The following is a 26,327-nucleotide window of genomic DNA, read 5'->3' as shown; positions in this document are numbered from 1 at the left end:
ACCTTTAATTGAGAACTACCATTCTAGGCAAGTCCTTCAATTCTTCTGTTGTCTTATTATTTTTTTTAAAAGCATGGTTGACAATAATTGATGAATAATGATGAAATAATTCCTAGGATAGTGAAATAGCGGACTATTATAAGATGTGAAAAATAAGAACACTAAGAGCCCATAATGTATTTTAGATTTATAAAAGAGTCCAGTAGATGGATATAGTAATTTTAAGATAGAATGTGTTTTATTTTATTTTTTAAAAGAGTAAATTTTCTGTATGTTCTTCGGAAGCCCTCTAAGAAGATAAAAATCATGAAATATCAGCCCTTACAAATAGAATAGTTTTAAAAACATTTAAGAGCTAATATTGGGTCCAGTGGATCCTAGTGGTATACCAAGGATCAAGGGAATTGTTCTTAAGATATTCATAAATGGGAGCACTTGGTGAAAGATCGTGTTTAATTTTTAAATGTATAATATTATCTTGAATTAATGATGTCAATTAATATAAGTTTCTCTTCCACTCATTTTGAGGGCATGTATATATTTGATCTGTTTGATAAAATATTTATAGCAATGATAATAGCTATTGTTGGAGCGCCTGGGTGACTCAGTGGGTTAAAGCCTCTGCCTTCGGCTCGGGTCATGATTTCAGGTCCTGGGATCGAGCCCCGCATCGGGCCCTCTGCTAGCGGGGAGCCTGCTTCCTCTTCTCTCTGCCTCTCTGCCTGCTTGTGATCTCTCTCTCTCTCTCTGTGTCAAATAAATGAATAAAATCTTAAAAAAAAATAGCTATTGTTTATTGGGTCATTTTTGTACCAGGAAACTTAGCTAAGCCTTCATTTAATCTTTGAATTATATCTATCTTTAATCAAGAATTAAACTCAGGGGGTGCCTGGGTGGCTCAGTGGGTTAAGCCTCTGCCTTGGGCTCAGGTCATGATCTCGGGGTCCTGGGATCGAGTCCTGCATCAGGCTCTCTGCTCGGCGGGGAGCCTGCTTCCTCCTCTCTCTCTGCCTGCCTCTCTGCCTACTTGTGATCTCTGTCTGTCAAATAAATAAATAAAATCTTAAAAAAAAAAAGAATGAAACTCAGGCACCAAGAGATTGAGGAGCTCATTTAGGTTCACATAGCTAATAAATGAAGCTGAGGTTTGAACTTGTGTCTTTTCTAATTTCCAAGTTCGTGCTCCTTCCACCTTTTTTTTTTTTCCCAAAACACTCATAAGTGGCTTTATTTACTGCACACCATAGACCTTGCTAAGAGTTTTGCATGTATCATCCCATTTAATTAACAGAGCAGCCCTGGGAACTATGTGCTTCCTTATTTGACAGATGAGGAAGCTGAGGCCAGGAGATGTTTCTTGCTGAGGTCACATAGTTGATGAATGACAGAGCCAAGACTTGAACCTAAGTCTGTCTAGAGCTCATGTGCTAAAACCATGAGGCTATGTTGCTTAAAAGACCTGAAAACATCTGGTAACACAGCCTCTGTTTATATATTTTTATAATCGTTTACGTATGTACTTAATTATATGTAAACGTATATATATCTTTATTTCATTTTTTCATGGATTTTTTTTATTTTAATTCAATTAGCATATGTATTATTGGTTTCAGAGGTACAGGTCTGTGATTCATCAGTCTTTTATAATACCCAGACACTCATTACATCACATAACCTCCTTAATGTCCATTACCCAGTTACCCCATCTCTCCACTCCCGTCACCTCTAGCAACCCTCAGTTTGTTTCCTATGATTAAGAGTCTTCTAATGGTTTGTCTCCCTCTCTGGTTTCATCTTTTGTTTTTTCCTCTCTTCCCTTCTGATCCTCTGTTTTGTTTCTTAAATTCTGCATATCAGTGAGATCGTATGATAATTGTTTTTCTCTGATTGACTTGTTTCAGCTTAGCATAATACCCTCTAGTTCCACCCATGTCATTGCAAATGGCAAGATTTCTTTTTTCTCTTTTTGGATGGTCTCTCTACCTTTCTTTACTGTTGAGCAAAATACACGGCAATACTACATTTATTGTGCACTCTTAGAGAATAAGTAAATAAATTTTTTAGGCAACATACATAACTCATGGAAGGCCACCCATTTGCAGTTTTTGAAAATGCAATACAGTAGTTTATACTCATTCAGTTCTGATTTATTTAATTATTTTGTTTTATATAGTTTTTAAAACTTTATAATCTAATTTTTTGGAATTAGATTAGTTTTAAATTATAACACTAGCTTTTAATATCTTTGAGCCTTAGCCCTCTTTGAAAATGATGATTGTCTCCTTAGGAAAAAAATTCACACATACATGAATTTTGTTTACAATTTCTTAAGTTTCATAGAAACTCATGTAAGTTTGAAATTCATGTAAGCTCAATTTGAAGTAATGTTTGTTTTGGAGGTACTCTTTTTTCAAAAATTTATCAATTGTCTGCTTGATGAATACTACGTATAAAACGCAGTTTGACTCCAGACTCGTGTCTGGGCATAAAGTAGTCTACCACTGTAATATAGATAAACTTTTTTTTTTTTAAGATTTTATTTATTTATTTGACAGAGAGAGACACAGTGATAAAGGGGACACAAACAGGGGGAGTGGGAGAGGGAGAAGCAGGCTTCTTGCTGAGCAGGGAGTCCGCTGTGGAGCTCCATCCCAGGACCCTGTGATCATGACCTTAGCTGAAGGCAGACACTTAACAGCTCAGCCACCCAGGTACCCCATATAGATAAACTTTTTAATAATGATTCATTTTGTCCTTTCCACTAAATTTTTTGAAGTTCATTCCTGGGCTTTTTTGCCTAAGTTTTTTCTATTTTTTCCCTTGAGTAAAGCAACCAGAGGGTATATGGTTGTTTTGACTTTAATTTTTCCCTACGGTTTAGACACTTCTGTGCTGTTGCTGATCATGATATTAGTGTGCTTTTGGTATTTTTCTTTCTTTGCTATTTACCTTTTCTTTTTTTTATGATTATGGCAGAACTGAAGAACTGAAGACATATGTAATGGTTAAGGTAAAGCAATCTACTGTACAAAACAGATCAAACAAAATGGCTCATGTACAACTGTAGTTTATTTCTTGTGGTAAGAAAGTGTGTATGTGGCTCTCCTATAACCACGTATGTACATGGTTACAAGTGTGTACGTGGCTTTTGTATGATTCTAGGTTCTTCCCATCTTCTGGCTTTGCCATCTCTTACAGTCTTACTGTAATCTGCACTCATCTGGTAGAAGGGGCAGAGCACAAAGAAGGCACACCAACTCTTCTTAAAAGCAACAGCCTTGAAATTGCACAGAGCATTTCCATTTAACATTCTGTTGGCAAGAACTTAGCAACCCCTTAGAGGTAACAGAAGCTGGAAAATATCATCTCTTCATGGGCCCAGATATATTGCTGTTACTTTGGTGGGGGGAGACAGATTTTTGTAGACTTATGGTAGTTTTTTCCACAGTTACCAAGTGTGAAATCAGATCTTTCTCTCCCCTTATCCCCATGATCCCTCACCACTCCGTACATACTTTAAAAAAATTTTTTTTGACAGAGGAGGCTAACAGTGACTGCTGTTTTATTTGTGCTTGAGACATTTTTACCAGAGTTCCGTTTTCTGGCGTATGATATGCTAGGAAGTTTAATAATCAGTGGGCTGTTACCATTAAGTATGAATATATCCTTCAGAAGACTCCAGCCATAGATGTGGCTTTTGAAATCATACAGACCTTGATTCTGTTAGTTTATATTTTGTTGTTTTCTCTCACCTGATAAAGTTATTTAACCTTTCTGATTCTTGAATTTCTTCCTCTGTAAATTGGAAAAATATGACACCTATTTCTGAGTTGTTGTGAAGATTCAGTCATGTAAAGTAGTGAACACTGTATTTGGTCAAAGAAAATGCAAAGTAATGGTAACAGTTATTGTTATTAACAATGATAATTGGGGCGCCTGGGTGGCTCATTGGATTAAAGCCTCTGCCTTTGGCTCAGGTCATGATCCCAGGGTCCTGGGATTCGCTCAGCAGGGAGCCTGTTTCCTCCTCTCTCTCTGCCTGCCTCTCTGCCTACTTGTGATCTCTCTCTGTCAAATAAATAAATAAAATCCTTAAAAAAAAACCAATGATAATTATTAATAATGATGAACAGTAATATTAATGATAGGAGTATTAATATTAATATCATTAATATTAATGATAACAGTAATTATTGTCATCTTCCGCGACAATTTTGTTTAGTTAGCTAGTCAGAGTGATCTTATATTCTCAAGCCCGTCTTCAGTGAAGCTCCTGGAACACCCAAGTATCTCTTTTTCCTCTAATGAGTACAGATGACTTATTTAATCCTTTAATAGCAGTTGATACTCTTTCCCAGTTGATGTTATTTTTTTTTAAGATTTTATTTATTCATTTGAAGGAGACAGAGAAAGCACAAGCAGGAGGAGAGGCAGAGGGATAGGGAAAAGCAGACTCCCCGCTGAGCTGGGAGCCAGACGTGGGGCTCCATCCCAGGACCTGGAGATCAAGACCTGACCTGAAGTCAGATGCTTAGCCATCTGAGCCACCCAGGCACCCTCACCACCAGTTGATGTTATTATTCCAAATAGTGCATTTCTATTTTGTTTCTGGTTCCTTTTGCTGCTTTATTATTATTATTTTTTAAATGTATAAAATGTTGGATTTTTTAGTAGTTTAAATCAAATTTATTCTTTTTCTCTTTATTTTTGTATTTGTCTTTCAGAGTCAAAAATTACATGTTCAGACAAAAGAAGGCAAAGTAATCTGTCTGGGAACAGTATATGGAAATATAGATATTCATGCATCAGATAAAAGTGTAAGATTGAAACTTTTTTGTTAGCAATTATAATTTTGCTTCAAGGTGACTCACACAGCTTATAGGTAGTTTCTGCAAAATTTGTAGCGTAACATTCTCTCCTTTTTAATGTACCTTAGCTCATTAGTAAATTCGAATTTGAAGTGGTTAAATATTATACAACTTAAATTTTAGTTTGTGATTTAATACTTTTGATAGGTAATGATTTATTTGGAATTGATAACATCTTGAAATATTAAATTTTAATTCAAGTTCAGAAGGTATGTTTGTGATCATGGATTAAAATTGATCATTAAGTATTACTGCCATGGTTAGGATTAAATTTTTTTATGTGTTAGATTTATTTGAGCATTTTTCTAAGACCTGTTTACCTTTTAGACAGTTGGAAGGTTGAATTTCAAAACTCAACTCTCTTCAGTATTTTCCACAAGGTGGCACTATTGAATAGCATCACTATTCTCCAAAAGCTTTTATTATCCATGGGGATTTTGGTTGCTATGAGATAGTTTGTATTTTTTAATTAACTTTTGTTGCTCTCTGTGATTTAGCATAGTATTAAGAATATAGTTAATAATTTTGAAGTATAAATTGTCGCAATTTTTTAACATTATGAATAATGTTTAAATCTTTGAGAAAGAGTTCATCTTTTATTTTACACTTGTACAATTTGCAAAATCTCGCATTATAAATTTAAATTCTTTACTAAGCTTTATCCTCAGGTAATTGGTGAGGATGAGTTATAAGTATATCTTGTAGGTAGATTATTGTTGGCATAGTTAAACAAGGTAGATTATAACAGTAATTGTTTCTACTATTGTCACTTTTATTTTCTATCACCTTGGGAGTTTTTAAGCCCAAACATTTAAATTTGTCCTTTATATTAGTCTGGGAAAGTATTGAAAGATACTGCCTGGCCTATGTGGCAGCTCTTTTGAGATGGCATTTAGTTTTACCTCTCTGCTTGCTGTGGGCTTAGAAGTGCAAAAGGGAAATTGGACAACTTTGCTGCCCCTTCAAAGTCTGTCCTTTAAATGATGGCTTATGTTAATTGAAATGATCTATGTTACCAGAATATTACATATTGACGTTCAAATAAACATTTCAAAGGAAAATTTAAATCATTTCTTAATTATTTGCTATTTTGAACATTTTGGCTGCTGTTTCCACTCATTAAATTATTTATTTGTTCCAACTTACATGGTTTATTGAATATTCATTTATTCTTACTTTCTATTATACTGTTTTGTTTCTTGCCTAATTTAGTTTTGTTGTATTAATTAATCTAGATATTTCTATTTGTATTATATGTAATGTTAATATTTAAAATTTATTTCTAAATTTGTGGGGCTTTGTATAAAATAAATGCTTATGATATATGTTAACTCTTAATATACAACTTTCACAGAGGTATGCTATAGATAATTGATGGTGGCATAGTGAATTGGTTAAGAGCACAGAATTGGGAATCACATTACCTGGGTTCAAATCCAGGTCTTAGCTACTTAAGTATTTTATTCCTTTATTTAATAAATTCCTTTATAAATTTAATAAATTCCTAAATATATTCCTCTATTTATTATTTTAATGTTTTTTAAAAAAGATTTTATTTATTACTTCTTTGAGAGAGAAAGAGAGACAGAGACAGAGATAGTGAGAGAGAGTACACGCTGGGAGGAGAGGGAGAAGCAGATTCCCCACTGAGCAGGGAGCCCATTGCTGGGCTCCTCCCCAGGACCCTGGGATCATGACCTGAGCCTAAGGCAAAGGCAGTTCCTTAACCAAATGAACTACCCAGGCGCCCCTCACTTAAGCTTTTTAACTTCAGACAAGTTACTTAACCTCTATGTGCCTTAGTTTTCTGGAAAATGGAATAATAGTAATGGACTTAACTCAGAGAATTATGAGGATTGAATCACTTAATACAGATTAAGTACTTAAAGTCTGGCACTTAGTTAACCTTAATCCAGTGTTTATTATAATGCTGATGATAAAGGTAAATGAAACATGGGAAAGCAAACTTGACTAGTCCTAGATCTGCCAGTTAACTTTACTGAGACTCATTCCATTATTTGTGAAATAGAGATGATTTTGTTTGTTTTTCCTACTTAACAAGATTATGAGAATCAAATGAGTATTATAAACATTTAACAGCATTTTTAATGTGTCATTTTAAATGGAGCAGCTGTTTTAGATAGTATCATTAATTTTAGTATCCTCAGTTTGGTACAGAGAGGATAGAAATTAATTTCCTCTTATGGTTGGATGAATTGGTGACATAGTTGTCAGTTGACCTCTTTTAGTTTGGATTACAAAGCTACAGTGCTTCCTTAAAGTGTGATTTTCATTATATATAATGTTGATTTAAAATAAATAAACTTAATGAAAAATTTTCCTTGTGTAGAAAAGAAAATTAATTTATAGTAATATCTCTGTCAAGAAGGTATTAATTTTTGGATCTACTCATTGATCTTTTAGTAGTTACTTCTGTTAATAAGCTAGCTATACAGTTTAATCCAAAGAGTCTGTTTATGACTATTTGCTCCATTAGCATTAATAACTGTAAGCAAGAGCCTCAGCATTTTGCCATAAACTATGGTGTCCTAGCTTTAATTGTTATGTTAGTACCTGATATAATATATTATGTGTGGTCCTCAGTGAATTTTTAATTTCTTTGAAATTAGTTTTATGGAGTGATTGGCTAAAATACCTATATTATTATAGTGGGGAAGGTGTTGTACCTTCACTTGCTTTCATTTGCTTTGGTGCAGCAGGGGAGGATATTTTCTAGTTTTCTACAAGGTAAAATATTTAGTGTTTAATGAACAAAGTAAACCCTTGACCATTTCCAGATATTCATAAGAAGCCTCTTAAAGGCTTTATTTGGTTGTGGAGAGAATCTAATCAAAAGTGCCCTTTTGCCAATTTAATTAACTTTCAAATACTCTTTCAATATCTATCTTTTTTATCCCCAAAACCAGCCTCATTATCTATAAAAATCTAGAGTTGTTGTCTGCTTAATGAAAATGCTTGGTGAGTTTGAAACCATGCATAAAGCAACTTTTCATGACAAACCTTTGTAGGTAAAGGACAAATTTTTTCAGGAATTTTACATCTGTAATGTAACCCAGGGAATGCAGAACATTTGCATTCTCACAAATCTGAATGAATGTAGGTAAAATATCCTTTTTTTTTTTTGACTGATTTATTGAAACTAAATTTAAAGTCAAAATTCCTATGAATCCATAATCAGCTTAAAAGAAACTATAGATAAGAAGCAACTAGGTGTATATTAAGTGCTTAATAAAAGTTAAAAAAGTTACATGCTTCAAATCCAGAGGGCAAAGTCGTTCTAACTTGCTTCCCAGTGGAACCTCTTGAATGCTTTTCTTTCTCTTTTTTATACTTCTGAATTTCAGTATTCTTGAAACTCAGTTCTTATTAAATAGTATTTTGAATTTTTAACAGTTTCTGAAGCACATATTAGGTAGGAATGAATGATATTGGTGTGCTGATGATGTATTGAAAAACAATGATCTTTCTTTAAAGGTGGGCAATGATCTTTCTTTATCTTGGGCAAAACTGTAGCATGCCTTCCTGGTGATTTGATTTTTTTGTCAACAGTTTTATATTAACACTCACTCAATGCTTATAAAACATGTTTAAAATTTGATAGAGATAATTTGGAATCCTTAACTAGGTATCTTCATTTTACATTGTGCTCAATATTTGAAACAAATTCATGCTAAATTCATTGTTAGGGAAGCTTAGGGATAAATACAAAATTCTTTTCATTTTGTTCAATAGAAACCTATTTTGTTATTAGATTTTTTTTTTAAAGATTTTATTTATTTGACAGAGAGAGATCACAAGTAGGCAGAGAGGCAGGCAGAGAGAGAGAGAGAGGAGGAAGCAGTCTTCCTGCCAAGCAGAGAGCCCGATGCGGGACTCGATCGCAGGACCCTGAAATCATGACCTGAGCCGAAGGCAGAGGTTTAACCCACTGAGCCATCCAGGCACCCTGTTATTAGATTTAAAGTGGAAAAATTGTAGCAATAATAGTGTATTCACTACAGTAACTGATGACAGGAGAAAATCATGATAGTCCAAAAAAAAAAAGGATAAAATATGTGCTAAAATTAAAACCCATTTATAATTTCAATAGCAACAACAAAATATATTTGAAATAGAAAGGATATGATATAAAGGATCTAAAGGATATCTCTAGCAAACATCTTACTCAACGATGATGCTATATTGTAAGTTTTCCCCTCTGAGAATAGGAATAAGATTAGGTTGCTTACCATCTCATTGCTTTTGTTCACTGTTGAATTGGAGGCCTGAGCCAAATAGTGAAGCAGGACAGAGCAGGAAAAACGTTATTAACATAAGGATTGGAAAGGCAATAATGAAACTGTCACTTGTAGGCAATACAAGTTATGCATGTAGAAAAACTTTCTTAAATTCAGGTAAATTATTAAAACTAGTGAGTTTACTGAAGTTGTTGGATTTAAGATCAAATACAAAAGCCAATTAAGACAAAATGAAGTTTAAAAAAAGAGTTCTTTCATAATAGCATTTAGAAAATACCAAATAGGAATAAATGTAACAAAAGCTGAAGAACTCTATATAGAAAATATAAGACATTATTAAGAGAAATTAAAGAAGCTCTAAATAATTGAATTTAATGGGTCTATTCCACATTCCACAGAGAATACACTGTTGCTCACGGTATTATAATTAGAGCCAGCGAATTAAAATCAGTAAAGTGATTGCGTACTGGGTAGTAACTTTTTATGTAAGTTGCCCACTAAATCTGTAGGTATCATTTTGGCTTTTTACTAGTCTTTGTTTTATAATGAACTGATTTTGAGTTTTTCTCTTAATAGACTGTGACCATAGATAAACTGCAAGGAAGTACTGTTAATATATCTACTGAACATGGTTTGCTGGAAGCCAAGTATCTTTATACAGAATCATCGTTTCTATCTTCTGTTGCTGGAGATATTACATTAGGAAGTATTCATGGTAAGATGATAGAAGCCTAATACACCTGCACTCCATATAACATAAATTTTTTAAAATTATTTTTATTAACATATAATGTATTATTTGTCTCCAGGGTACAGGTCTGTGAATCATCAGGCCTACACATTTCACAGCATTCACCATAGCACATGCCTCCCCAGTGTCCATAACCCAACCACCCTAACCCTACCCGCCTAACCACCAGCAACCCTCAGTTTGTTTTGTGAAATTAAGAGTCTCTTATGGTTTGTCTCCCTCCCAATCCCATCTTGTTTCATTTTTTCCTTCCCTACCTCCCACAATCCCTCTGCCCTGCCTCTCAAATTCCTCATATCAGAGAGAGCGTATGATAATTGTCTTTCTCTGACTTATGTCGCTCAGCATAATACCCTCTAGTTCCATCCACGTCATTGGAAATGGCAAGATTTCATTTCTTTTGATGGCTGCATAGTATTCCATTATATATATATACCACATCTTCTTTATTCATTCATCTGTTGATGGACATCTAGGTTCTTTCCATAGTTTGGCTATTGCAGACATTGCTGCTATAAACATTCGGGTGCACGTGCCCCTTCGGATCACTATATTTGTATCTTTACGGTAAATACCCAGTAGTGTGATTGCTGGGTCATAGGGTAGCTCTATTTTCAACTTTTTGAGGAACCTCCATGTTCTTTTCCAGAGTGGCTGCACCAGCTTGCATTCCCACCAACAGTGTAGGAGGATTCCCCTTTCTCTGCATCTTCACCAACATCTGTCATTTCCTGACTTGTTAATTTTAGCCGTTCTGACTGGTGTGAGGTGGTATCTCATTGTGATTTTGATTTGTATTTCCCTGATACCGAGTGATGTGGAGCACTTTTTCACGTGTCTGTTGGCTATCTGGGTGTAGTCTTTGCAGAAATGTCTGTTCATGTCTTCTGCCTACTTCTTGATTGGATTATTTGTTCTTTGGATGTTGAGAACAACTTTGATAAGTTCTTTATAGATTTTTGGATACTAGCCCTTTATCTGATATGTCATTTGTGAATATCATCTCCCATTCTGTCAGCTGTCTTTTGGTTTTGCATATAACAAATTTTAAGAGGTAACTCTCATTTCTGTTGTCGAAGAAGAATCTGCCATTAGGAAGCTCGCCCTCTAGATAATTAATGGCAGACTAATCATCTTTTTAAAAAAACATAAAGTTGGGGCGCCTGGGTGGCTCAGTGGGTTAAAGCCTCTGCCTTCGGCTCAGGTCATGATCCCAGGGTCCTGGGATCGAGCCCCGCATCTGGCTCTCTGCTCCGTGGAGAGCCTGCTTCCTCCTCTCTCTCTGCCTGCCTCTCTGCCTACTTGTGATCTCTGTCAAGTAAATAAATAAAATCTTTAAAAAAAAAAAAAAAAAAAAAAAAAAAAACATAAAGTGACTCGTAAGCTATTTAATTTTATTTTGGCAAGAAATTAAATATTACGCTGTTAAATTTAAAGGTAATAGTAATTCTGATTTTTAATGCATTTCCTTTTGTTATTTTTTATTTATGTATTGCTCAGCTATGCCTTGAATAGTTCTGGTAATTTGTAACTCTTCATATTTTAATAATGACTTTTATCTAGCATTGCGTTTCTGTTAATGATGGTGAAAAGTACTTTACTTAATATATTGAGTAGCTTTTAGTAGAAAGGCAATTCCTTACCAAGTCAGATGTTAATTATCACCTATGGTAAGAACAGCACTATTCTTTGCAGTGTTTTATACCATATTTATACTAAGTCCATTAATGTTTAATTGTGCTTTCTTTTAAGTTAGATAAGAATTGAATTTGGTACAGTTTGCCGTTAATAGCTTACATGATAGTAAATAGATGTACCTTTTTGAGGTAATCCTCAAAAAACTCTAGGTCTTTTGATTTTGATTACTTAAAGTGCTGAAATTGAAATAAATTGCAAGGGACAGAAGAATTCATTCCTTAGCCTTTGTAAAGCCTTTTGTATTTACTGACCTTTAATATGAATTCAGATACCTTTCCTTGGGTGGTTTAAATTTGGGTCAGACCTGGATCCTCTTTGGGCTGTAGTCTCAGGTTGGGTTTCTCGAAAGCAGACTCTAAAATGGAAATTAGAATGCAGCACATTTGCTAAGGGAGTTGTCTTGGAACCACAGCCATGCAAAGGAAGGAAGCCCAATTTCCCCTGGAGAAGTTGGACTGTAATGCAGCCTCAGTGATTCCAAGGGGAGAGCTCTGAAGCTGGGATCATCCTCAGAATTGTCTCAAGTCAAGGTGAGGAAAACTGGACCTTTATATCCCCAACCATTAAATGTAAGATGCCCCAGGAAGGGGTATGGTCTTAGGCCAAAATGACTCTTTTTAGCTGAAGCAATTCCCTAAGAGGGCTGACAGCTGAGGGCTCTCTGCCAGCAGTACTCCCTTCAGCTAAGAAAATAGGCCCTCAGGTATGAGGAATTCTAGGTGATGAATTACAGCATTCACTGCAGTTACATTTATTGATTCATTCAACACATATATTGACTGTGTGCCAGATTTTCAGACACTGAGGATACATAGTTGGGCAGGAGATGATCCCTGTCCTTAAAGAACTCGTGGTCTTCATTATTTGTAATACTGGTACAGCAACGAGAAGAAGTATATGTGCTGCCGAAGCGAGCACCAGCAACGAGAAGAAGTAAGGGAAGGGAAAATTTGATCCTGTTGCCATTGTTGAAAAGCTTCCTTCTTGTTCAACCCTGCTTTCCCCGTCTGGACCTTGGCCCACACTCCACTTGGATTTTTCAGTGGTAGTAAGTTTGTAAAAGAGAGGTTAGATAAGAAAGAAACCCTCTGGGGTGCCTGGGTGGCCCAGTGGGTTAAAGTCTCTGCCTTCAGCTCAGGTCATGATTCCAGGGCCCTGGGATCGAGCCCTGTATCAGGCTCTCTGCTCAGCAGGGAGCCTGCTTCCACCTCTCTCTGCTTGCCTCTCTGCCTGCTTGTGATCTCTCTCTCTGTCAAATAAATAAATAAAATCTTAAAAAAAAAAAAAAGAAAGAAAGAAACCCTCCTCGTTTCTTAGTCATGCCAGTGACTGCCTACTTTTCAATAACCCTTTAGACAAGCCTAAGTTTCTTGCCTCAACCTTAACAACCCCTATTTCCATCCTTGATGATGTCCTTGTCATTATATGAACATGCTACTGGAGTTTGGAGGTGGGATGGGTACAGACAAACAGGTAGTGTTCTACCCCTACAGTCTTGTAGGTGAGAAGATCAGAGTCAGGACTAATGAAAGGAAGTCCCTGTGTTCTAGCTATAAGAATTTTAGTAGGGAGAGATGTCTTCCAGGGATCATCCCAAGCTGGAACTCTGAATATATATTGCAGTGAATTCTTTGTTCTAAATGGTGATGGTCACCTAACGTAAATTATATTTTGGCTGTATTTAAACAAACTGGCTTGGGAATCTTAAAACTTGTTTTATGGGGAAATGTGTCACTACCTATAAATATTTGACTTACAGAAAACAGATTTGGGAAATATATGTATTCTAAGACCTGCCAGTCCAGGATTTATTTAGTTTGGCTTCCTTTTCCTTAAGCAAGGCTTAAGCTGATTTTTTTTTTTCAAGTAGATTTTTTTAACCCAACATACAGATGTTGTAAAAAGCCATTTTCTTTTTAACCATAAATGTGATGGCAATACCTGTCTTTTTTGTTAGATTTACTGAGTATATGAGTTTGGGGGTTTTGGTGTCGGTGGGTGGGTGGTTTGAAAGCAAGTTAAAAGCAAACATGTATTGAGGGCCTAAGTGGGCCATCCCCTTTCACTTAATGGACAGTTAGCTGTTTACAGAAGAAGAAAACAAAACTTAGAAATGTACAATTGTTTGCTCTTGATTACAAGTTAATTAGTGGAAGAGCAAGGATTTGATCCAAGTTTCTTGACCTTCCAGGAGATGTTTTTAAATAGTGTTCAAACAAATCTGTGTAATGGCCATGATGAATCCAAATATCATCATTGCTTTGAGGGCTTCCTGGCATGCTCTGGAGATGTTTTCTCTAGGCAAACAGTGCTACAGCACAGATGGACTGCTTCAGCTATGTTCTATATTGTAAACTCCAGTTTCAGTAATATTTGTTATGCCTTACAACATCTGGCAAAAAACGTGGATGTTCTGTACAGTGTTCGGGTTCAGCTTAGCTCCATGAAGATACTTAGACATTCAGTTCATTCCATGAAAGTGCTGGTGCTATCTTCAGTGTGTAGTTTCTAAGGCTTCCATGAAAGGAAGAGAGAGGATGAAGTTTATATCTTGTTTATATTTTCTATTTGTTCATATACCCTGATGGCAAACCAATACCCAACATAGGACTTCCAGTACTATGTTGAATGACAGTGGTGAGAGTGGGCGTCCTTGTTGTGTTCCTGATCTTAATGGAAAAGCTCTCAGCTTTTCCCTATTGCAAATGGTATTCACTGTGGGTTTTTCATAGATGGATTTTATGAATTTGAGGAATGTTCCCTCTACCCCTCCACTCTGGAGAGTTTTAATCAAGAAAGGATGCTATATGTTGTCAAATACTTTTTCTGCATCAATTGAAAGGATGATGTGGTTCTTGTCTTTTCTCTTATTTATGTGTTCTAGCACATTGATTGATTTGCCAATGTTGAACCACCCTTGTATCCCAGGGATAAATCCTACCTGGTCACGGTGGATAATCCTTTTAATGTACTGTTGGAATCTATTAGCTAGGATCTTGTTGAGAATTTTGGCATCATATTCATCAGGGATATTAATCTGAAATTCTTTTTGATGGGGTCTTTGCCTGATTTGGGGATCAAGGGAATGCTGGCCTCGTAGAAAGAGTCTGGAAGTTTTCCTTCTGTTTCTATTTTTTGAAACAGCTTCAGGAGAATAGGTACAATTTCTTCTTTGAATGTTTGGTAGAATTACCCAAGAAACCCATCAGGCCCTGGACTCTTGTTTTTTGGGAGGTTTTTGATCACTGCTTCAATCTTGTTAATGGTTATTGGTCTATTCAGGTTGTTAATTTCTTCTGTTTCAGTCTTGGTAGTTTATAGATTTCCAGAAATGCATCCATTTCTTCCACGTTGCTTAATTTATTGTCATATAGCTGTTGATTACAATTTCTGATAATTATACTTAGTTCCTTGGTGTTAGTCATGATCTCTTCTCTTTTATTCATAATTTTATTATTTTGGGTCCTTTGTCTTTTCTTTTGGATAAGTCTAGCCAGTGGTTTATCGATCTTATTAATTATTTCAAAGAACCAGCTTCTAGTTTCGTTAATGTGTTCTACTGTATTTCTGATTTCTAATTTTTTCTTCTTAAGATTTTATTTATTTATTTGGCAGACAGAGATCGAAAGTAGGCAGAGAGGCAGGCAGGGGGTGGAGCAGCAGAGAGCCTGATGTGGGGCTTGATCCCAGAACCCTGAGATCATGACCTGAGCCGAAGGCAGGCGCTTAACCGACTGAGCCACCTAGGCGCCCCTCTGGTTTCCAATTCATAGATCTCTGCTCTAATCTTAATTATTTCCCTTCTCATGCATGGGTTAGGTTTAGTTTGTTGTGATTCTCCAGATCTTTAGGGTGTAAAGATAGTTTGTATATTTGGGATTTTTCTGGTTTTTTTGAGTGAGGCTTGGATGGATGTGTATTTCCCCCTCAGGACTGCTTTTGCCATATCACATAGGTTTTGGATCAATGTGTCTTCATTCTCATTGATTTCCATGAATTGTTTAAGTTCTTCTTTGATTTCCTGACTGACCCAAACATTCTTGAGCAGGATGGTCTTTAGCTTTCAAGTGTTTGAATTTCTTCCAAACTTTTTCTTGTGATTGAGTTCCAGTTTCAAAGCCCTGTTGTCTGAGAATATGCAGGGAATAATCTCAGTCTTTTGGAATCAGTTGAGACCTGATTTGTGAACCAGGATATGCCTGTTCTGGAGAAAGTTCCATGCGTGCTCTAGATGAATGAGTGTTCTGTTGTTTTAGGGTGGAATGTTTTGTATATATCTATGATGTCCATCTGGCCAAGTGTGTCATTCAAAGCTCTTGTTTCTTTGTTGATTTTCTGCTTAGATGATTTGTCTATTGCTGAGAGTGGAGTGTTGAGGTCTCCTACTATTAACGTATTATTATCAATATGTCTTTTTATTTTGGTTAGCAGTTGGCTTTTGTAGTTGGCTGCTCCCACGTTGGGGGCATAGATACTTAAAGTTGTTAGATCTTCTTGTTGGATAGACCCTTTAAGAATGATATGGTGTCCTTCTGTATTTCTAAGTACAGTCTTTAGCTTAAAATCTAATTTGTCTGATATGAGTATTGCTGCCCCAGCTTTCTTTTGAGGTCTGTTGGCATGAAAGATGGTTCTCTATCCCTTCACTTTCAGTCTGGATGTATCTTTAGGTTCAAAATGAGTCTCTTGTAGACAGCATATGGATGTGTCATGTCTTTTTATCCAGTCTGCAACCCTGTGCCATTTTATGGGCTCATTTAGGCCGTTCTCATTGAGAGTGATTATTGAAAGATATGATTTTTTTTTTCTATATGTTGCCTGTGAGGTCCTTGTTTCTATAGATTGTCTCTGTATATTTCTGTTCTGTAATTGGGGTCTTTCTCCGTTTATAGAACTGCCCCTTAATACTTCTTGCAGAGCTGGCTTAGTGGTCACATATTCCTTCAGTTTTTGCCAGTCTTGGAAGCTCTTTATATCTCCTTCCATTCTAAATGACAGCCTTGCTGGATAAGGTATTCTTGACTGCATGTTCTTCTTACTTAGTACCCTGAATAGGTCTTAAAATGGTTTCCTATGTTCTAAGATTTGCAAGTTTTACTAGTACATGCCTGGCATTGGTCTGCTGTCCTTGATTTTGGGGTGTGTTCTCTGCGCCTCTAGGACATGAATGCTTGTTTCATTCCCTGGATTAGGGAAGTTCTCAGCTGCGATTTGGTCAAATATTCTAGTCATCTCTCTCTGCCTACCCCCTCAGGGATCCCAGTAATTCTGACACTGGAACATTTCATGGAGTCATTTATTTCTGTAATTCTGTTTTCATGGATTTTAAGCTCTTTTCCCAGGCCTCTTCCTGTTCCTTTTCTGTTGGTTTGTCTGCAAGATCACTAATTCGTTCTTCTGCCTCATTTACCCTGTTAGAGTATCTATATTAGATTGTACTCATTGATAGCATTTTTAAGTTCTGCCAGATCGCTCTCATTTCTGTCCTTGGCGGATTTATGTTGCCATTAATAGTTTTCTCCAGTCTATTGTCTTCATAACTGCTACCCTGAAGTCTATTTCTGACATCTTGCTTTGATCCATATCCATTAGATCTGCAGGCAAGGCCATTGTCTCTTGGGTCTTTTCTTTGTTGAGAGTTTTTCCTCCTAGTCATTCTGTTGAGTTGTGGTTGAGGGGTTGTATAGCTGAAAATATCAACCACAATCCAGGCCAGGTCCACCCTATGGACTGTTGATTCTCTGTCCCCATACAGATCTAGACGTGTATAATCTTACATCTCAGGCTGATTTCATGGGTGCTCAGAGTGGCTTGGTAGATTTCTAGCTAAATTCAGGGACCAGTTGAAAAGGAGTCCCCCACTCCTCCGCCACCTTGGTGGAACTTCTATAACATAATTTAAACAATTAATGAGTTTTTAATATATAGGCATACTCATGACCATTGTTTTAGCATTTTATATTTAACTTATGTTATTATTTGGAATAAGTGCTTAATTAATAAAATTGTAATTTAAATATTTAGATTCCCCATGTAACTTAGGATCCTATTTTAAGGTCAGGATTATACATTGATAAATAAATTGCTGAGTGTTAGTTCTCTCATTTTCTCTGTGCTTAACTACTTTGAATTTTTAAAAATCTCAGAAATAAAAGTTCCATTAGCTGTATAAGCACAGTTGATGACTTTGATATCAGAATTTCATAAATAAATGTCCCATTTTGCTTTAAGAAATGACATGTAGTCACTGGTGAATTTGTGCATCTGCCTGGTGAATTTAGGAAGTCAAAAATAATGTAAAAATTTCAAAAGAAAAGCTTTTATTAGGTTAAATAGAACTTTTCATGAAGTTTATGAAAATGCTTTGTTTAAATTCTAAGGTATATTGTTAAGTCTGTTGTAAAGTTTCAGTTTGATTATCATTTTGACATATGAGAATGTTGACTCTGGACACTTAAATGCTGTCATCTTCATTGTGTGGCTTCTAAGCTTCCACCAGAGGAAGAGAGATCATAGGTTGATAGGGAAAATTTCAGAAACTAAGCTGATTCTGCCATGTATTTTTAGCCAGAATATTTTATTTTATTTTATATTTGTTTATTCAGGAGAGAGAGAGCACATGTGTGCACACAGGGTAGGGGGCAAGGGGCAGAGGGAGAGGGAAAGAGAGTCTCAGGCAGACTCCCCAGTGGGCACAGAGCCTGAGGTAGGGTCGATCTCACAACCCTGAGATCACCACCTAAGATGAAAGCAAGAGTTGGATGCCCAACCAACTGCTCCACCCAGGTGTCCTTAGCCAGAGCATTTTAAATGAATCAATAAGGGCTTTGAAGACTATCTGTCATAAAGTCAGCACTGAACGTGTTATTTTTTTTTTAAGAGTTTATTTATTTATTTGACAGAGATCAGAGGTAGGCAGAGAGGCAGGCAGAGAGAGGAAGGGAAGCAGGCTCCCTGCTGAGCAGAGAGGCCGATGCCAGGCTCAATCCCAGGACCCTGAGATCATGAAGGCAGAGGCTTAACCCACTGAGTCACCCAGGTGCCCCTAGCTAGAGCATTTTAAATGACGTTATCAAACTCTAAGAGGCTGAGATTGAGAATTTAGCAGTATTCTAAGGCAGGAGAAAAGCACATAAATATTAGTGGGCACTGGCAGTCTTTTTCATGTTTTATATTTATAACTGATCTTAAACTTTTCTGAGTTCCTCCTTTTTCCACCCGTTGGGGTATTCTCTAGGATTTCATCCCGTTTTATTGTTCTTTTGCTTCTTTCTTTTTCTTGGGCATCTTACATACTTTTGAGTCTTAACTATTCTTATATTCTGATAATTCAAATTTGTATCTCTAGCCCTGACTTCTGACTTATACATCCATGTGCTTGATAGGTATAGCTAATTGGATCTTTATAGGCATCTCAAACTCAACGTTTCTAGCTTTTTTTCTCTTTCGCCCTCTCCCCCAAACCTCATCCCTAATGTGTTCCTCCTCCTTTATTTACATTTGCAGTTCTGATATTGCCATGTACCAAACTCCCCAAGCTAGAAATCTTGAAATAATCCTAGATTCTTCTCTCTCACTTCCCCTCATCTAATTAATCACCAAGTTTAAGTAGGTTTTATCACCTAAATATTTCTTCAATCTATCCCATCTTTTTCTTTCTCATTTCTACTATTCTATTTCAGATTCTTGTCATCTCTTGCTTCAACTCTGGCAATAACATTGCTTCCAGTCTTGCTTTCTTCAAATCCATCCTCCTTACTATAGCCTATAATAGTTTTATGAGAAATGCACATTGAACATGGCATTCTCTTATACAAACCTTTCCAAATGCCTGAATGACCTGCCTAACTTTCCATTTCCCTCTTTGGACCCTATGGTTTGCCTTCTGGAATTACATAATCTCTTACTTTTCCATGTATATTCTTACCTGTTTTATACTTTCAAGTCCTTGATCAGAGCCTTTGACTATACTGATCATTCTGTTGATAATTTTCTTAAAATGCTGTCCTTAACCTTTCTTTACCTCATTGACTTTTAGTAATTTTTTTGATACTCAGCTAAAGCATCTTCTCCTCATCTCTGGCCTTCCATTGACCCATACATTCTTGCCTAATTATAAACTCAAGAACAAGGATCATGTTTAATTCATCTCTATATTAGCATTTAGCACTGTGGCTTATAGATAACAAGTGCCTCCCTTCCTGCTCCCTGCCTCCCCCTTGCCAAATACAAAAAGAATTTAACCTTTAAGGATATTTTCTCTGTTTGGATTATTATAGTGCTTTTATTTATTTTTTTTTAAAGATTTTATTTATTTATTTGACAGAGAGAGAGATCACAAGTAGGCAGAGAGGCAGGCAGAGGGAGAGAGAGGAGGAAGCAGGTTCCCTGCTGAGCAGAGAGCCTGATGCGGGACTCGATCCCAGGACCCTGAGATCATGACCTGAGCTGAAGGCAGAGGCTCAACCCACTGAGCCACCCAGGTGCCCCGTTATAGTGCTTTTAAAACCACAATCACATTTCTTTTAGTGAAGAAAAATAAACTAATGTTCATCAGTAGTTGATGGCTTATTTTTTTCCTGACCATACTAGAATAAAGAATTACTAGCTAAGAAAAACAGTATATTTTCTCAAACATCGGAGTTTGGGGGTGCCTGGGTGCCTCATTCGGTTAAGTGTCTGCCTTTGGCTCAGTTCATCATCCCAGGGTCCTGGGATTGAGCCCCTCATCGGGCTCCCTGCTCAGTGGGAAGCCTGCTTCTCCCTCTCTCTCTCCCCCTGCTTATGTTCCCTCTTTCACTGGATCTCTCTCTGTCAAATAAATAAAATAATTTTTTTCTTTTTTAAAGTAACACTGGAGTTTGTAGAGAAGTTGCTTAACTTGGGAGTTAGCACACATAGTTATCACAGACCATATGGTGTCTGCTTTATTGCAGAAAAGGCTTTTACAAAGATCTACTCCTCTCAAATAGTTGATTTGCTTATTGTTTTTCGTGATTGAAGATGAAATAGGTAGAACCAAAATGTAGAAGACTGTGCCAGTAATGCCCCTCTGGTTGAATTGAGTCCTTTTAATATTCTGCCTTATTCCACAAAGTATTTGAAGTAAGAGGTCCATTTTGTATACTCTAATGACTTTGGAATATTTCTATTTAGGGTGGAGTTTTCTAAATATTTTGATTTGTGTTGAAAATACATTTTTTGTTTATTGCTTTAAAAGTTCTTTAGCATTGATAAAAACATTTTGAAACATTCTTTATATTTATGGATGTTCCTTATTTTCTTTTCTAAAGATTTTATTTATTTGTTTGACAGAGAGATTGAGAGAGAGCACAAGAAGACAGAGCACCAGACAGAGGGAGTGGGAGAAGCAGGCTCTCCACTGAGCAGGGAGCCTGACATGGGGCTTGATCCAGGATCCTGGGATCATGATCTGAGCCAACGGCAGCCGCTTAACTGACTAAGCCCTGCAGGCACCCCGATGTTCCTTATTTTCATAGTTTTTCTTGTTCCACTATGCTTTTACTATATAGAATTCTTAACATTCAAGAGAGATGTAGTCTGAAACTCTAAGTGCCATTATAATATGATCTAGTCCTCCTCCTTCAAAAGATCTGAAGCTTCTGTCCATGGATATAAGAACCATAACTTATTCTTTGAGACTAGTATAAGGTAATAAAGCTCTTTTTTTTAAAAAATTTTATTTATTTATTTGACAGAGAGAGAGATCACAAGTAGGCAGAGAGGCAGGCAGAGAGAGGGGGAGGCAGGCTCCCTGTTGAGCAGAGAGCCTGATGTGGGGCTTGATCCCAGGACCCTGAGATCATGACCTGAGCCGAAGGCAGTGGCTTAACCCACTGAGCCACCCAGGCGCCCCGGTAACAAAGCTCTTTTGCCTTGCTGAGTGGGTGACTAGACTCACTAGCTAAGTGACTGACTGTCATAATTCTTTATTAATAGTTAAAACATCACAAAAATCATTTTTGAAGTGTTCAGGAGGTGGAAGCAACAAAGAGAATTCTGAGTGGAAGTCCTCACTGTCTTACACTAGATTAATCTATCTAAAACATGGTTTTCTTGTTGTTATCCATGTTAAAATTTTTCACTGACTCAATTTAGAATAAAGTCAATAGACTAGTACCTCATGGTTCTTCTACAGGTTGCTCTTCACTTGTTTTTCCAAACTAAATTTGAATATTTAAAAATCAAATCAATAAAAAAATCATTTAAAACATAATAATGTTGACTATGAACTGGGTACTTGTACTATGCTTTCAGGATATAATGCTAAATAAGAAAGACATGATCCCCATCCTCACAGACTGCCTAATGGTTTCAGCTTAACTGATTTGCATGATTTGAACATAGCATGTGTAGGTCTGCCTGTTTACCTTTGTTTATATAATTCTCTTTTGCAGAAAATCCTTCCCCTTCAATGTATTTAAATTTTATTCATGTTTCAAATCTCAGTTCTGGTGATATCTCCACTATGACTATTCTCCTTGTCCATATCAGTTCAGTTTAGTCTGTGCTGAATGACTGTGGGACCTAATACATATTGTTCGCTTATGAGTTTCACTTACAATTATTTATAAATACTAATTTTTAGCTTTCCATGTGTGTATCTCCCCAGATATCCTATAAGACTTTGGATGGCCAGGCTGTATTCTGGCCCCTCCCCCAAATGATTCATGTCCCTCCCACATGCAGTATAGACTCCCTTCCTTCCACATTTCATAAATGTCTCATCTAATTATGCACCACATCAGAGTCCAGAATCTCTTCATCAAAATCAGATCAAGGTGTATGAGGCTCCTCAAGTATAGTTGCTTAAGTATAACTCCTCAAGAACAGTTTCTCTGAATCTGAAGACATGTGACCTAAAGAGACAAGTTCCGTAGCTCTCCTCACCCCCATGCACACTACCTACTACCCAACACACACTGATGGGACAGGTATAGGATAATTGCTATAGACTTTCCTGTTCAAAATTGGGAAAATGAAAGGCAGAAAGGCATCACTGGTATATAGTGATATTGAAATTTGGGTGGGCAAACAGAGTTTCCTCGATTTTTTATATATATATATAATGTGTGTGTATATATATATACACATTACATAAAATATACATAAAAGACCTGGAAATAATTCTTTAGGGTTTCAGGCTTTGCCCTCTGAGCTTTTGTTCCTCCCTTTGAGTCATCCTTCCTTTTTCATGAAATATATCATGTTTGAATCTGAGTGGTTTTCTCAGTCTGCTTCCTGACAGTAGAATTTTGGAGATCCAGTGGTCTCGTTTTACTTTCTATTGTCACTCTTCCTTTCAGTTCAGTTTAGCAGTGAGTTTGCAGTTGTTATTCTCTCAAAAATTTTGTCAGCCTCCTCTGAATCATGTGGGGTTTATTCCATAAAATAAAAGCCACATCTAAGAATATCTTTCAAAAGTGCACTTCTGGAGCGCCTGGGTGGCTCAGTGGGTTAAGCCTCTGCCTTCAGCTCAGGTCATGATCTCAGTGTCCTAGGATCGAGCCCCACATTGGGCTCTCTGCTCAGCAGGGAACCTGCTTCCCCCTTTCTCTCTGCCTGCCTTTCTGCCTACTTGTGATCTCTCTCTGTCAAATAAATAAATAAAATCTTTTAAAATTAAAAAAAAAAAACCACTCCTTCCCTTAGATTAGTTTATCTTTCTTCCCTTGCATTTTATAGTAAGTGGCCAAAAAAAAAAAAAAAGGGTAGCAGTTATAACACTTTAACCTTGCTTGGGTATCTTAGTTAAATCACTCTGTTCATTAAGCTACATTTCCTAGTTTCCACATTACTGAAGATAATGGTGTTAAGTTTCTCCAACTGCTTTACAAGAATCCTTCTTTCTCTAATTTCCAAAAACATTTTCCTCACTTCCTCTTGAGGCCTTGTAGGAAGAATACTCAAAGTCCAGCTTTCTGCTAACAGTCTGTTCAAGGCAATCTAGGCTTTCTTTACCATGTTCCTCAAAATCTTTCCAACCTCTGCCCACTGCCAAGTTCCAAAGGTACGCCTGCATTTTTAGGTATTTATTATGGCAGTACCCCACTTTCACCTTTCAACATCTATACTAGTTACCTCTTCCTGTATAACAAATTATCTCAGAGCTTAGCACCTAAAAGCAACAAACATTTATTGTCTTACACTTTGAATGCATCAGGAATCTTGGTGTGGCCTAACTGGATCCTCTGCCTCAAGACCTCTTACGAGGTTGTTACGAATGTATCACCTAAGGTTATAGGGGTCCATTTGAAGCTTCCACCAAAGGACAGTCTGCTTCCTAGCTCATTCATGTGGTTGTTGGCAGAATTCAAGTCAGAACCTGTTTGCGGGAGGCCTTTTTTAGTTCCTCCATAGTGGGCTTCTTTCACAGGGCAGTTGATAACATGGCTAGCTGCCTTCCTCAGAACAGAAGAGGGCTAGCAAGAAAGAAACCAGATCTTTGTATAACCTAATCTTGGAAGCAACTTCCCATTACTTTCACCTTATTCTCTGTGTTAAAAGCAAATTATTAGGTACAGCCTATACATGAGGGGAGGAGATTATACAAGGGCATGAACACCAAGAGGCAGGGATCATTGAAAGCCATCTTAGAAGCTGTGTGATCTTTGGCCACTAATCGCATGTGATGGTGAATCTGCATTTCCTGGATTTGAAAATTTGAAGAGAGTGTCTAAAACCAATGAAATAGTATTTACATAACACATTTAAAAGAATCTTTATAACCTTGTTCTTATGGAGACTTGAAAATAATTTTAGGAGCTTAATTTCTCCATACAAAACAAGTTTTATTCCTACACAAATGTACCCCTTGTTCATATCCTCCCATGAAGTATGATGGAATATAATACTTTTAGAGAGATTTTTGCAATCAAAGTATATCTGACTATTGGACAATTGAATCAAGTGTTTTGTTTGCTTTTTCTCAGGTACTGATACATGTCAGTATTTACAGGATGCAAGAAATAAAGTAAATGAGTCCATTTACCCTAGATTATTTCTCAGATAAAAGCTATTCCTTTACTTTTTAATGTAGTTTTGGAATGATGGTAGAAGAGTAATGTTGCTTATATTTTCAGTGCAGTAAACATAAGTAGTGTGGGTCTGGGAGTAATTCTACAAACATACATATGAAGAAAAATCTTACTAATTTTGGTATTAGAGGAAAGGGGGCTGGGAAGAATGGTTGCAATATCCTATACTTGCCCTGGAAAATGTATTTTCATCAAAAGACAAGAACCTGTGATGCCTTTTTCTTTGCTAGTCATATTTCAGTGTGTTCATTATTCCTGCCCCAAACTCTGTAACTCTTGGCACAGAAACCACTTTGATAGACATAGCAGAGTGACCTGAAAAATAACAGTAATAACTTTTTTCCATAGGTTATTTTAGTGTTAGTTGGCTCAAAACTTGGTTTTGAGTGATCTGGTAAATATAGTGAAGTTTACCTTGACAATATATAGTGAGTACATTTAAGTAACTTTTTATTTATGGTTTATAGAATTATCATTTTTTTGTGTGATTTTCCCAAAAAGTATGATGGTTTGTTTTGTAGTTATGCTAGAGAAGCTTAAGGTGGAATAGAGGAGAAGAGAGTTTGTATAGATGACTAAAGCTAGTTATTTCAGAGTTGCAGCTAAATCTCTTACTAGATTTTTAATACTGAGAAAATTTGCCAACAACAATAACAATCTTATTAAATAATATTGTGGATGTCCGACCATGTTTTAGAATACTATATTAGTTTCTTTCCAGATTATCCCTAATATATAAAATTATCTTTTTTTTTTCTTTTACAGGTAATATAACATTACAAAGCAAGATGGGTAATATCACAATAGGTATGTACTAATCTGCTGGTTGGTAAATTTTGCTCCTTTAAAAAATAGCTATATTTGTGATATTTTATTAGGGTAAATAAAATCTGAGGTTTAGCTGATGAACCTGATAGGATCCTGATATGTAAGTCAAATATAGGCAGACCCTAATTATTCTGGAAATTCATTGACTCATCATCCTATAAATAATGTATAATTATAGATTTGGCATCAGTAAGAATAAAGTTAGAATTCTTATTTCACCACTTTCTATACATGGGCTAATTACCTGATTTCTCTGTGCTTCAATTTCTGTTTCTGAAAGAAATAGAAATAATAGTTAAGTAGCTATCATATAGAGTTAACTGTAAGAAGTGAGATCATATATATAAAGTATTTTAGCACAGTGTCTGATATATGGTAAAAATTCAATAAATAATAGTCATTTTTATTATTCTAATCCTAAGCCAGGACTAATAGTGGCTAATGGCACCTTAGACCTCATGACTACATGTAATGCTGTGCCTGTGGAAGAAAAGGTTCAGATTTCCAGATAGTTTGTTTGTTTATTTATTTATTTATTTATTTTAAAAAAGACTTTATTTATTTGACAGACAGAGATCACAAGTAGGCAGAGAGGCAGGCAGAGAGAGAGAGGGGGAAGCAGGCTCCCCACCAAACAGAGAGCCTGATGCGGGGCTCAATCCCAGGACCCCGAGATCATGACCTGAGCCAAAGGCAGAGGCTTTAACCCACTGAGCCACCCAAGCGCCCCTAGATTTCCAGATAGTTTAGATAGAGTTTTTCTCTGTCCCAAGTTGCACCTGCTTACCTATTAGGCAAAGGCGCACCCTAAAGAGTGGTGGTTGTTTTTAGGCCTTAGAGGGCTGAGTGTAGGGATGGGAAACTA

At 36.5% G+C, this 26,327-nt stretch overlaps 1 protein-coding gene across 2 annotated transcripts in view; it reads left to right on the top strand.

Moving 5' to 3' along the window:
* Positions 1-26,327, top strand: part of FAM185A (family with sequence similarity 185 member A) — a 59,998-nt gene that overhangs the window by 7,129 nt on the left and 26,542 nt on the right. For both annotated transcript variants that reach the window (XM_080817959.1, XM_080817958.1), the window contains exons 3-5: positions 4,725-4,817; positions 9,704-9,842; positions 25,400-25,441. In XM_080817959.1, the coding sequence (XP_080674085.1) occupies positions 4,725-4,817; positions 9,704-9,842; positions 25,400-25,441 (274 nt within the window). The remainder of the gene's footprint in view (positions 1-4,724; positions 4,818-9,703; positions 9,843-25,399; positions 25,442-26,327) is intronic.

This window comes from Martes martes (genome assembly GCF_963455335.1).
Source record: "Martes martes genome assembly, chromosome: 11".
Classification (NCBI taxonomy): Eukaryota; Metazoa; Chordata; class Mammalia; order Carnivora; family Mustelidae; genus Martes; species Martes martes.
This window is presented reverse-complemented; position numbering and strand designations above follow the sequence as displayed.